The sequence below is a fragment of the Elephas maximus genome, chromosome 2 (genome assembly GCF_024166365.1).
Source record: "Elephas maximus indicus isolate mEleMax1 chromosome 2, mEleMax1 primary haplotype, whole genome shotgun sequence".
In the NCBI taxonomy this organism is placed as follows: Eukaryota; Metazoa; Chordata; class Mammalia; order Proboscidea; family Elephantidae; genus Elephas; species Elephas maximus.
The window spans coordinates 190,863,678-190,876,412 of record NC_064820.1 but is presented as its reverse complement, the minus strand read 5'-3'; the positions used below and the strand labels follow the sequence as shown (position 1 = coordinate 190,876,412).

The 12,735-nt window shown below is 38.4% G+C and overlaps 1 protein-coding gene across 8 annotated transcripts in view; it reads left to right on the top strand.

Annotated features, from left to right (window-relative positions):
• The window catches only part of FBXW11 (F-box and WD repeat domain containing 11), a 132,394-nt gene that overhangs the window by 90,148 nt on the left and 29,511 nt on the right, over positions 1-12,735 (top strand). For all 8 annotated transcript variants that reach the window (XM_049874314.1, XM_049874311.1, XM_049874310.1 and 5 more), the window contains 2 exons: positions 9,178-9,364; positions 10,265-10,355. In XM_049874314.1, coding sequence (XP_049730271.1) covers positions 9,178-9,364; positions 10,265-10,355 — 278 coding nt within the window. The remainder of the gene's footprint in view (positions 1-9,177; positions 9,365-10,264; positions 10,356-12,735) is intronic.

Sequence of the window (12,735 nt, the reverse complement as noted above, 5' to 3'; positions counted from 1 at the left end):
GCCTCAGAAGAAAAGGCTGGTGATCTATTTCAGAAAAATCAGCCATTGAAAAGCCTATGGAACACAGTTGTACTCTGACACACATGGGGTTGCCATGAGTCAAGGTCAACTCAGTGACAGCTGGTTAGGTTAGATAGAGAGATTTCACTCCTGAAGAGAATGCTTGTCAGAACATTTGCCTCTGATATGATCAGTGTAGTCTGGAGGCTACAACTGCCACGCTAGGGTAGGCCTAGAAATAGCCAGGGATGAACCAGTGTCATTGCCAGCAGCCCTACCCCTTGTCAGGGGGTTAGGGTGGCTCTTCAAAGAGTAGCTCTTCCCTTAGCTTGTCTGTGGTTCACAGTGCAGCAGGACTCCATGCTTTAAGCCCCACCACAGCAAATAGGACTTGGCTCAGGGCTCAGACCTGCAACCTGGGCGTGCAGACTGACACACCAGCTTCTGATTTTTAATCCCTCTTCCAAAACTTGTAAGTTAACTTTCTACAATGACAGTGGAGAAGAATATTTGAGAGTTAGCTTTGAAAACTTTGACTCTTCTGTGCTTTTTATGCTGAAATGTAGCACCACCTGCTCAATTTCTTCCATTAGTATCTCTAGAAAAGAAAATATGACCGCCCTCTTTCTAGAAACATAGTCCTTAATTATTGAAAGGGATTTTAGCCATCGCTTAGTTGTGTCTTGTTGTATCTGTTAGGAAGGTGAGGATAAGAGATATTAGGTGAAATGCCCAAAATGATACGTCTTGGTCATTGTGGTAATGGTGGGGGAGGAGGGGGAGAGGTTGATTCAAAAGTTAATGCAATGGCTAAAATCACTTATAGTTAAGATTACCCTGGAAAGTTCCTGAAACTGGCCCTAAGAGTAGAATACATGGTTTACACCCAGATTCGGTAATATTCTAATTATAAGAGAGAGGGAGAGACACAGACACGCTTTTAATTATATGAGAAAGAGAATTATAGATGAATTTAAGTAAGATGAGCGCACCGGTAATGCATCTCCCCTGTGCATTGTATGTCTAGAACCCAGATTATCTAAAGCTTTCTATTGAATCAGCCGGCATCTCATGCCAGGAAGAGGCAGGATTTTTTTTTTAAGTCAGCAGTTGTTTCTTACAAGTGCTTTTAACTAAATGAGACTGTGCCTCCTTTCCTACTCAAGCAAATCTGTTTATTTTATTGTTTGCTTTCTACTGTTTCGGTTTTATTTTTTCCCACATAATTTGCTTCTCAAACATTTTAGACAGCCGGGGAACTCACTTTGTATTTATAGAATATCCACGAGGTGGCACTGTTGAAGCTCTCTTGATTTGCAGAGTATAGATCAGAGGCAGCCTCCTTCTCTTGGGGAGTGTACAGTCTTGGAGAAGAGACAGAACAGATGAACATGTGTTATGTATATAAATATGGTTAATATAATTGCATACAATTCAGTTTTCATTACAGAGAATTTTAAGGCATTGTCCATATCTCTGTTTAAGTGGAATTTTGTGGTATTGAATATTACATGAAGTGAATGGACCATTGGCTGGGATGTGGAAATATTTTTGTTAAAATGGTATTTGTTTTAACAGGATTTGATCTGAACATATATACATATGTCAGTATATATCATACATATGAATCTAATAGCTGGGGACAAGCTGGCCAAGTTGATTGTGTTAGTTAGTGTCTCGTAGACTTGGATTAAACCTGGCATTAGTTCCTTAACACAGACCTTGCCTTCAGAGCATTAGGGGAAAAACAAGTCCATGTGTATGTTCATACTTCGATTTAACATTGTGTACACTGACTTACTGATCATTATTTAGTTTGGTGTTTAACTTTTACTATAGATGATCTTGATTTTGAATTTTTACTTTATCGAAATTAACAGTCTGACTTCTTTTGATCACAAAAGCCATTAATTCTATAAAAATTGTCTGTAGTTTTGCCTTTTTAATACTTACACTGAATATTGTACCTGTCAGTGTAGGGAAAATGGAAAACGTTTGTGGTCTCTGGCTCCTTTTGGTTCAGTGGAAAAAGTGATAATTATGATATGCTTTTCTAAAAATCATGGTAAATGTTTAGTCTGCAATGTCAATTTCTACAGGCTAAGTTTGTGGTTTGTAAGAATTGGTGTTAAAGGGAAAATATATACGATTTAAAGTAGAGGCAGATTGTATTTCAAAAAAGATGATACACTTTGGTTGTCAGTTTGGTGAGGTATCTAAGCAATTAAGAGTTTTGAAGCATCCTTCTGGTCATAGTTTATTTATTTGTCTTACCTCCAAGTAAGGACGATAAACCATTATGACTGTGGATGTGAAGAGACTTACTGGATCAAGGGCTTCAGGCTAGATGCAGGGTCAAAGACCCAGCATGACTGCGTGGATGAGCGTGGGTGCTGGATGTAGGCAGCGCCTAGGTTTGGATCCCAGCCCTCACACCTAAGAGCTCTGTGGCTCACTTTTTGGAGCCTCAGTTTCCTCATCTGTGTGAGAGTAATAATAATACTTCCTGGGGATATGGTTCAACTCTAGGCTGTTAACTGAAAGGCCAGTGGTTCCAAAAACTTCTAGTTGCTCCATGGGAGAAAGATGTGGCAGTCTGCTTCTGGAAAGATTACAGCTTTGGAAACCCTACGGGGAGTTACTCTGTCTTATAAGGGCCGCTGTGGATTGGAATTGTCTGTTGGCAGCGGGTTTGCTTTTGAGTTTTGGGGGGGATATTGTGAGGATTAAACAATGTATGTGATAATGCCTGGCATCTAGTGGATACTTAGAGGATGGCAGCTTAAAAAAAAAAAACAGAGAGGCAGGAAACACCTGGTTCTCCAGAGGTAATAAGATTTATTGCTAGGAAGTTTTAATTATTCACCCACTAATTTCTAAACTGATTCATCCTGACATCATACAGGTGTGTGTGCTACCTTGTTGTTTTGTTTCCTGGATGTTTTTTAGAAAGAGATGTTGGACTTTATGACCTGAGCATCTTTTTACTTTGTTTCTGTCTGAATCCTTAGGTTAGTATATTCCAAGTTAAACGTACCCAGTGATAGACTGTTCTTTCAGCACTTGAATTGTTTTTCTTTGAAAAGGTTTCTAACTTTGCATTTTACAGCTAGAGCTGTGACTAGGAAGGGGGAAGGGAAGCTGGTGTGGGTGGGGAAGGAAGTTTCTTTGCAGCTGCTCTTTGAAATGCGGTTTCTAAAATAATATAAGTTTCTGTAATTGTATGATCTAAGTGGCTGTGTTAAAACTGGCTGTAGTCAAGGGCATTGAACTGACATTACACATTTGAGTTTCATTTTGATGCAGTGTTATTTACATATTGAGCTTTGAAATTTGTGCCTTTTAATTGTTTTAATTTACTATTGAAATTTTTCCAGACCTTCATCTGGTGCCTGTAATTAGCAACAGCAGCATTGCTTTAGTACTGTGTGTGCTGGATTCTGGCCTCATTTTCTGAGGCTGTAATGTCCTCTTGTTGCCTTGGAAAGGGAGGGGGTGGTAGAAGGAGATGGGGGAGTCGTACCACCGTAGAGTAATGAGAGCCAGACATTGGTACTTAAGAAAATGCTTACTTTTTTAACACCTCGGAGCATTTTTTAGCCTGGGCAAATGGGCCACCTTATTTAGTAATCTCTTTGTCCTGAGTAGGCTTGAAACCAGAAAGTCACAGGGTCTTCATGGATCCCGAGGATAGCTACTCTAAGGTGCCCAAATAGAGGTTGTATGATTCCTATTCTTCTCAAAATCTTTAAGGGAATATGAGACTTAGCCTTTTGCTAGGAGAGGTGTGTGGTATTTTTTCTGCAGAAAATAAGAAAAAAGAGCAATACTGCTTAGCCTCCTTGACCATCAATGTCACCTAAGGGTGCCTGGTGAGAGGGAAGAGAACAGACTGACATTTATTGAGTGCTTGTTACATATCTCATTACCTTACTAACTTACCCAACAAACCTGTGAGTACTTTCATTGTAAAATAAGGATATTGGGAATCCCTATCTCAAATAGTTACTGTGCAGACTATATGAGATAATCCATTTCAGGCATTTAATACTGTCCCTATTTTCTAGAAGACTGAGATCCAAACAGGAAGGCTCTTTGCTTAAGGTGACACACCTAGCAGTTGACCAAACCGAAAGTCAACCCAGGTTATCTGCCTTTACAGCCAGTGTGTTAAGACTAGATCAGGATCCCTCCTTAGAAGGGTAAAGTGAATTTAAAGTATTAAGCAAAAGGAAATAAATCTAACCTCATAGATGTCACTGAGATGTTGCTTACTTGAACTGATGGCATTTGAAAGAGGAGGAAATATATGTTAGTGAGGGATTTACTTATGCAGACGCTCAGTGGTAACCTACTGGTGGTCATTTGAGGGGAGAGAAAAAAAAAAAAAAAAGACTAGAAAGGATATCGTTGCTATAAACCAGTAAAACCAAACCCATTGTGTTGAGTCGATTACTACTCATAGTGACTCTGTAGGACAGAGTAGAACTGCCCCATACTGTTTCCAAGAAGTGCCTGGTGGATTCAAACTGCTTACCTTTTGGTTAGCGGCCACAGCTCTTAACCAGTACGCCACCAAGTTTTCCTATAAGCCAGTGGTCCCCAGCATGTCAGAATTATATGGCGGTACTTAAGAGACGATTCTGTAGATCCGGGGAAAGTCCCTGAAATTTGTTTTTGTTACTGTTGTTTGTTTTTAAATCAATAGCCCTAGGCAACCTGAGATCCAGCTCCTAGTCTACCCAGCTAGGTGGAAGATTTGGATGCTGGTTTCTCAGTTCATGTTGTAGCCATTGAAGCTGGAAAAGCCCCATATCTAATCACGTAGCAAGCATTCTTGTCTTGGCATTTGTTTCATCTGTCATAGAGCCGAGGGCTCAAGGGGGAGAATTGACTAGGAGCGTGTTTAAACCAACTGAGAGAATTTGATTAGTGATCTGGAAGTAATATACAGCTTGAGAAGTGACTGTGTTCTAATATTAATTGTAGAAACTAGAAAAGGAAGATAGATAAATGCCTTAGAACTAGAAAAATTTGAAGAAGAGCTAAGTTTATTAGCCCATGGCTAGAGACTAAAAGAAAATATGATTAAAGAGGGCTGAGAGATTATGAAATTTGAAATTCTGATTAGTAATTTGGCAGTACTAGCAACGGAGAGGCACAAATAGAATCTCATGTGACTACCTGTGGATATCCCTGATCTTAAACATGGACAGAAGATGGAAGAAAGTGTCACACTTGATGGCCTGAATCTATGAGAATGACCAAAGCCTAAATAATGTAAAATTGTCCAAAATGTTTTAGTAATCTGGGAGAGTTGAAAGCAAATAAACCAGTCAGAGAAAGATCATAAAGAATGGAGGGGTATTTTGCTTGCAATACATGGTATATAGTAGTAATAGAAAGAAACGGTGTATTTTTATTCTCATTTAACTTATCTCCCTCCAGCCCCCAAGGATAATGGTTTTAAAACCAGAAAGGATAGAAAAATTGTGGTCCAAGAAAGATGCAAAGATATGTAAGAAACACATAGCTCTTGTAAACAAATAGACCTAAGTACATTGTGTACCAGAATAGTGGCAAAACCTGTACTTGTGATTTCAGAATTGGGGAACATTGAGAAGTTACTGAAAACAAGTAGGCAGAGTTGCTGGGTACAGTTGTGCCCAGTGCAACTTGTACAGCTGCATTTGGTTGTCCTGCATGATAGTACCAGAGATGACTGGTGAGCAGACTTTCTGGTTTTAAGAGTCAGAAAAGGTATATTTGGGGGGTGATTGGCTGTTAAGTTTGATGTTGCACTCTAGCAGAATTCTTAAATGGATTAGCAAAAATTAACTAGCATCTGAAAGATTATGTAGAGTTGTATAAATCTGTTTCATGACTGTGAGAATACACAGTTGCCCTCTTATATTTTCCCCTTCTGGGGTTTATTGGGAAGTTGCTTTTGCTGACTGTATGACAGTGTGATGACAGTTTGAAGTGGAAAAAACAGGCATGTGCTGCAGATTACTGTTTTTACAGGGTATTGTATGAGATGGTGCTGAATCAGTGGTTTTGGTATGAAAAATATGGATTTTGACCAAAAGCCTTTTCTTTTCTTAAAATTTATTGTACTTTAGGTGAAAGTTTACAAATCAAGTCAGTCTCTCATACAAAAAGCCATACACACTCCATGGGCACTCCCAGCTGCTCTCCCCTTAATGAGACAGCACATTCCTCCTCTCCACCCTATATTCCCCGTGTCCATTCAGCCAGCTCCTGTCCCCCTCTTCCTTCTCATCTCGCCACCAGACAGGAGTTGCCCACATATTCTCATGTGTCTACTGGAGCCACAAAGTTCACTCCTCACCAGCATCATTGTCTTATAGTCCAGGCTAATCCCTGTCTGTAGAGTTGGATTCGGGAATGATTCCAATCTCAGGCTACCAAATGGTCCGGGTCTGTCAGGGTCCCTCCTGACCAAAAGTTTTTTGGGACACGTATGTCCCCCGGGACTCAGGGTAGGGTTGGTAGAATGAGACAAGAAAAAAATCCATAATACCTACTAAAAATTCAAACACATTCAACAATTCCGTATGCATTCCATTAATGAAAACACGTGGTTATCAACAAAAATTTCAAAGCAGAAAATAATTGGCTCTTGAAAGTGATAAACCCAGAAGAATATATATAGAATGTTAAAAATGGTTATCTCTGGAAGATGGGACTTTGAGGGTTCAAACAATTTGCTTTATGCATTTTATAATTTTTCTCCAATGAAAATGGATTTGTCGTTGTTATTAGTCCATTTTGATTCATGGTGATGCCATGTGTGCAGAGTAGAATTGCTCCATCGGGTTTTTAAGGCTTGTTCTTTCAGAAGCAGATTGCCAGGCCTTTCTTCTCAGACACCTATGGGAGAGTTCTAACTACTAAGCTTTCAGCTAGTAGTCAAGTGCTTAACCATGTGAGCCACCCAGGGACTCCATGAAAATAGATTCTGTATGTTTGAAGGGGACACAAAGAAGCTACTTTCAACATGTAATCAAAAAATTGAAATATCAACTTTACCTAGTTAGCACTAACAAGGGAATACAGCATAATCATACCAAATTCACCTAATTTTCTTTTTGGATAAAGTTGCCAGGCTAGTAGTTCAGAAAATGATGAAAAGACGGTCATGTCTCCGTGGGGCATGGGTTCTCCAGATATCCTTGAGGATCAAATAGAGAGATGTAGGCTAGATGATAGTTCACCCAGATGGTTCTCGAGCTTGTGGATCAGTGTTGGTGCCCTGTGAGTATTAATGAATGTATCAGTGATAGCCTGGAGGGAAATATCTGGTATCATGGGTGCTGTCCTTGGTTCTGACCCATTTAATCTGTTTGCCAACAGCTTCTGATAAAGACTTTCTACATTTGTCCATTGTTTAGATCTGGTGTGGACTATCCAGTCTTCTAGATGACAGAATCAGAGCCTGATATGGATGGGTCAGATAAAACTTGGAGGGTGAATTATAATAAGGACAAATAGAAACTCAGATGAAACTACCCTCACCTCCACAACCAGCTGTACAAATACAGAATTAGGGGGATTTGTTTGAGTAGTTGTTTTCTGGGGAAAGGCCTAGGATTTTATTTTAAGTTGCTGCTACTGTATGAGTTGGCTGTGATATGACTATTAGATGAAGGTAATGTAGTCTTTGACTGCATTAACTGTAATATAATGACAAGTAAAAGAAAAGATAGTAGTCCCAGTATAGTCTTCTATTATCAGACTATAGATTGGGGCTTAGATCTAGTCCAGAGTAGGAGAATTAGTATATGAAGGGCCGGGAAACCATAGTCAGTGTTGTAGCTATAGTCATTCATAGAGTTGAATAAAACCTTAGCTGTAAAGCATTTTTTATGCATCATCTCATTTTGATGTTTTCAAAATAGGGCAGAGTATTTTTCCCAGATGAGGAAACCGGGACTTTGAAAGTTTAATGATTAATGGTGTTTTAGCACCAAAGCTTAGTGCTACTATACAGCTTCTACTGTCTTGAAAAAGAGAACAGATATTAACCTTACATAGTGTTTTATTGTCTTTAGAATTTTTTCATAAAATTTTGATTTTATTCTTACAGATACAGTACAGGAAAGGGCAGTTATTACCCATGATTACCATTTTATAAGATAGAACATCAAGATGCAGGGATGTTTCAGTATTTCCTTCATGTTGTAGAACTAGGAAGGGGAAGCTAGGACTTGGAATTTTCTGACAATATGTACAGTGTCTCTCTACTCTACAGAATAGGTTTGGGGATGAGCTTTATTTCCTGTAGCTACAGAGGACATGACTGGAGTCACAGGATGGGCATTTACAGGGGCAACAACGGTGACCATAGGGATCTTCTTACCATTGTGACTGTCAGGCAGAGGCTGAATTTCAAATGATTGTCTTTGTGAGGACCCTTGTATTACATGGGTGGTTGAACCCAGTAACTTCTAAGGTTCTAGAATTTGTAGACATGTGGCTCTTGCTTTCGAGGATGCCCACAGGAAGGAGATGAAGAAAAGATTGACAAAAATGCATCTAAATACAAATGACTTTAATTCTTAGATTGTTATTTAACTTTTCATGAGCTATTTATGATGTGTCAGTGTTTTACCTTCTTGGTCTCCTTACTCCCAGGGATTCACAGAGGGCATGGGTTAATAGGATACAATTTGTTACAGGAGTTAGTGAATGAGAAGGGGAAAGAAAGAACACACTTCTGAGTGAGTGATCTGGTTCCATTGTTGGCTTTACTACTCAGTAGTTGTGAAACCCTGAGTGCTTCTTTGTGCCTTGTCCATAAAATTTGGGGATCTTGTAATCCTAAATCCATAGGGATTTTGTAAGAGTTGTATGAAAGAAAATGACAGTAAACCTTTTTTCGTAGTACCTGACAAATCTAGAACTGCCCAGGGTCAGCTTTTACAAAAAAAAAAAAACAGTTGTCATCAGTTGTTTTATGTTAAAAAATCCTAACCAAAAAGAAACGTACTTGCGTATGTGCTCATGCACTTGCGTATCTGTAGAACCTCTGGCATTACTTAAAATATTTTACCTGGTTCAGGATTTCTTTACTCGTTTGATCTTTAAGGAAATGTTGGCTGACATATTTCCATCTACCCTTCCCGTTCCTTCATTGCCTTTTCTATTTTGTAGAGCAAGGCTTAGATCACATAGCAGAAAACATTCTTTCCTACCTGGATGCCAGGTCTCTGTGTGCAGCTGAGCTGGTATGTAAAGAATGGCAGCGAGTGATCTCAGAAGGAATGCTTTGGAAGAAGCTGATTGAACGAATGGTACGCACTGATCCTCTATGGAAGGGACTTTCAGAAAGAAGAGGGTGGTAAGTATTTGGGTTGCTTGTTCCCATGAAAAGTTTCTTTGACTTAGGGTAGGATTGATTACCCAAAAAGGCAATTATACTTGCAAAATGTATCAGTCTATTTTAAACTAGGGGAAAAAGATGAGTAGTTAAGACTTGGGGGAAAAAAAAAGTTAAAATTGTTAGAATTTCCTCTATTTTCCCTTTTAAAATGTTTATTATATCTATTAACCGTTAGGAAGTATTGTATAGTTCAAATGGGTGATTTGGCTTTTCAAAGCTATATATTTATGCTTTTCCTTTCATATTTTTTTAAAGATAAGACAAAAGGAAATATGAAAAAGTCAAATAATACCATTTTACTATTTGTTATTGCTCTTGCTTGAGGATATGGGGGGTGTGGCAGGCAGTGTTTTTTTTTTTTTTTTTTTAAGAGAAAAACAATTAGCTTAGGAGCAGCTTTTTATAGTAGTGCATATAACATGCATGGCACTGACCTTGCTCAGTTAGCACAGAGAAGAAGAGAGCTACAGAAAAGTGTTGGAGGTGGTGTGAGTGAGGGTTAGGGCTGTGTTTTCTTTATTGGAGGGAGTTTGATGAGTACTGTTAGATTTTTTTCACAAAGGCACATTAGCACTGTGTATCCCTTTTTATTATACTCCATAGAATCAAAGACTAGATTAATAGTATTTTAGATTCACTCAGAAAAGAAAAGGCCAGGATCTCGTTAGAGATCTGTGAATTGATGTATATTTCCTCTAACATGTAAATTTAGTTGTCAGAAACCCTGCTTTTGAACTGCTCAAGTTCATTGCAAGTCAAAAGACATGAAAGATACAGTATCTTTGTAGGCACCATGTTTAAATAAAATTCACCATTTTATGTGCAAAAATGTAACATGTGTTTATTTTTATTTGTCAGGGATCAGTACCTGTTTAAAAACAGACCCACAGATGGCCCTCCCAATTCATTTTACAGGTCATTATACCCAAAGATTATCCAGGATATAGAGGTAATTTTATGAGTTATCTGTTTTACAGGCTCTTTGTGTCTCATTCTCAACTTTTTTATGTTGCCTTAGTGCATTCTTTTGTTCTAAAATCATGGAGCTAGTATTTTTTTTTTTTTTTTAAGTTGAACTCTTAGAACAAATGTCACAACCAGTGTGTACTCGGCAGCTATTTTCCAGAGTAGATAATGCCTTTTTGCAAAAAACGAACTGCATTTTCTAAAAGATGAAGTGTTGCCTTTTCTAAAAGATGAAGGCTCAATTTATCAGGTAAGCATAATTTTGTTTTGAGCCATCTCCAGAGAACTAGAGAAAGCGTAACCTCAGTTTCCTCTGTACATTACTCATAGTTTTTCATAAAAATGACTCGAGTATGATTCTAAGCGGTAGTTAAGTGGGTTTTGTGGAGCAGATTATGGTTCTGGACTTTCTGGCGTTTGAGCGTGACTTCACCAGATCAGTAAGACCCTGTAAACTTGAGGAGAAACGTTGGAGATGTTTGCTGTTGTCCATGTGTTCTAAGTAGTTCAGTTTTATTATTTAGCCGCTTTCCTTGAATCAGGAAAGACATGCACAGGCAGTTCTCATTAACTCTTTCACATGTGTTCTTGGCAGGTCTTAGTTACTTCGCTGTTTCCTCCTTGGCAGAAAAGTCTAACCTCAGCTGGGCGATGCTGTATCACCCATAAAGTTTAACTCAGTTTCCCAAATGTGACATAAAAGTTATTATGCCAAAATTCATTAATGGAGAAACGTGCTCTTTTGGAGTTTTTTCTTTTTCTTTTCTTTCTTTTTTAGGCAGATGTGAACTAATGGAATCGTTCCATTAATAGTAAATCTGAATGTGACTGGAATATCATTATTTTTAAAACACAAGCCTTGTTTTAAATATTCTGTTCCCTAAAATGAGCTATAAAGTAACCTTTTAGGGAGGGTTAAATCATTTAAAACTTCTGTCAGACAAGTCATAAAGTTTAGGAATTAATATATCCATAGACAGTTAAAACCTTAGAATAAATTGCCCCTATAGTGTTTTTTTTTTTTTTATAGTGTTAATAGCTGAGACATAGTGTTAACTTTAGTCGGACATTGGTGTGTGTGTGTGTTTCAAGGGACAGTGGATGTCTGGGGGTCTCTCTTACCCCGGGGCGGGGGGTATACTGAGATGTTGCTTGGGCACATATCTTAGAAACCATATTACCTTCTTTCTTTTTTCCCCAACTATTCTGTACAAAGCATCTCCAAATTTCCTTGAAGAATTTTATCAAGTCTTTATTGTGAGAAGGATTATATTTAAAAGCCAATAGTTAATAAGCAGGAACTCTGGAAGAACTTTGATCAGGTGGAAGATTGGTGGTGACATAGATTATTTAATCCTCGTAAGTTCTGTTATAGTCAGCAGCATGAACTCAGTATTCTGTGGCATGACAGTATGCGACACCACCTAGCATAACCATTTCTTCAGGCTGAAATAATATTTTAAAGTTAGTAGAGGAGGCAGATGTAAGAGAAGACAGAACTGTGAAGAAAAACCCTATTTGACATAAAACCTCTACATCATGGTGGTCTACCCAGTGGTTCTTAAAGTGTGTTTTCAGGAAACCCACTAGATGGCCACAAGTCTCCTCCAGATCTTTGTGGGCTAGATCTCTTAATGTAAGAGAAGATGTTTATACTTTGGTATATTCATTAATAGTAATAACAATAAAAATAATGTACCAAATATAGAGCAGTTACTTGTGCCAGAAACTTTGTTAGGCTCTGTATGATACGTTTTCTCATTTAACAATCAGGGTAAGACCTGAAAGATAGGTAATATCCTTATTTAAAGTGAGGCTCAAAAAGGCTAAATGGCTCGCCCACAATCACACAGCTACTGAGTAATACAGTCTGTGATCATCCTTACACTCTTCTGCAGTTAACAAAACTTTTTTGTAATGTAGATCATGGGTGCCTCATCAGAGTAGCAGAGTTCTTTACCTCTGTTTTGGGAGTATGCTTTGCTCTGTTCAAGGTAGGCATGCTATAAAGAGTTCATTCAGTGATTTATGAGTTAAAAAACCCCCCAAGAGACACGTAGGCTTGGCTTTAACCCATATGGCTGGTATGGAGTCCTCATAAGCAGACTATAATAACTACAGTACCCTCTTTTGAGCCTCTGAGGTATACCATGAACTATATTGGGTGATTTACATAGATTATTATATTTATTTCTTTCAACAAGGTACATATTATTATCTCCACCTGTAATATGGGGAAACTGAGACTAAGCATAGTTTTAGAACTTGCCACATAGTTAAGTAGAAGAGAGAGAATTTTAACTGAGGTCTGTCTAGCTCTAGGCTTAGAGTTGTTGTTTGTCATTTCTTTAGTGGGAAAGTCA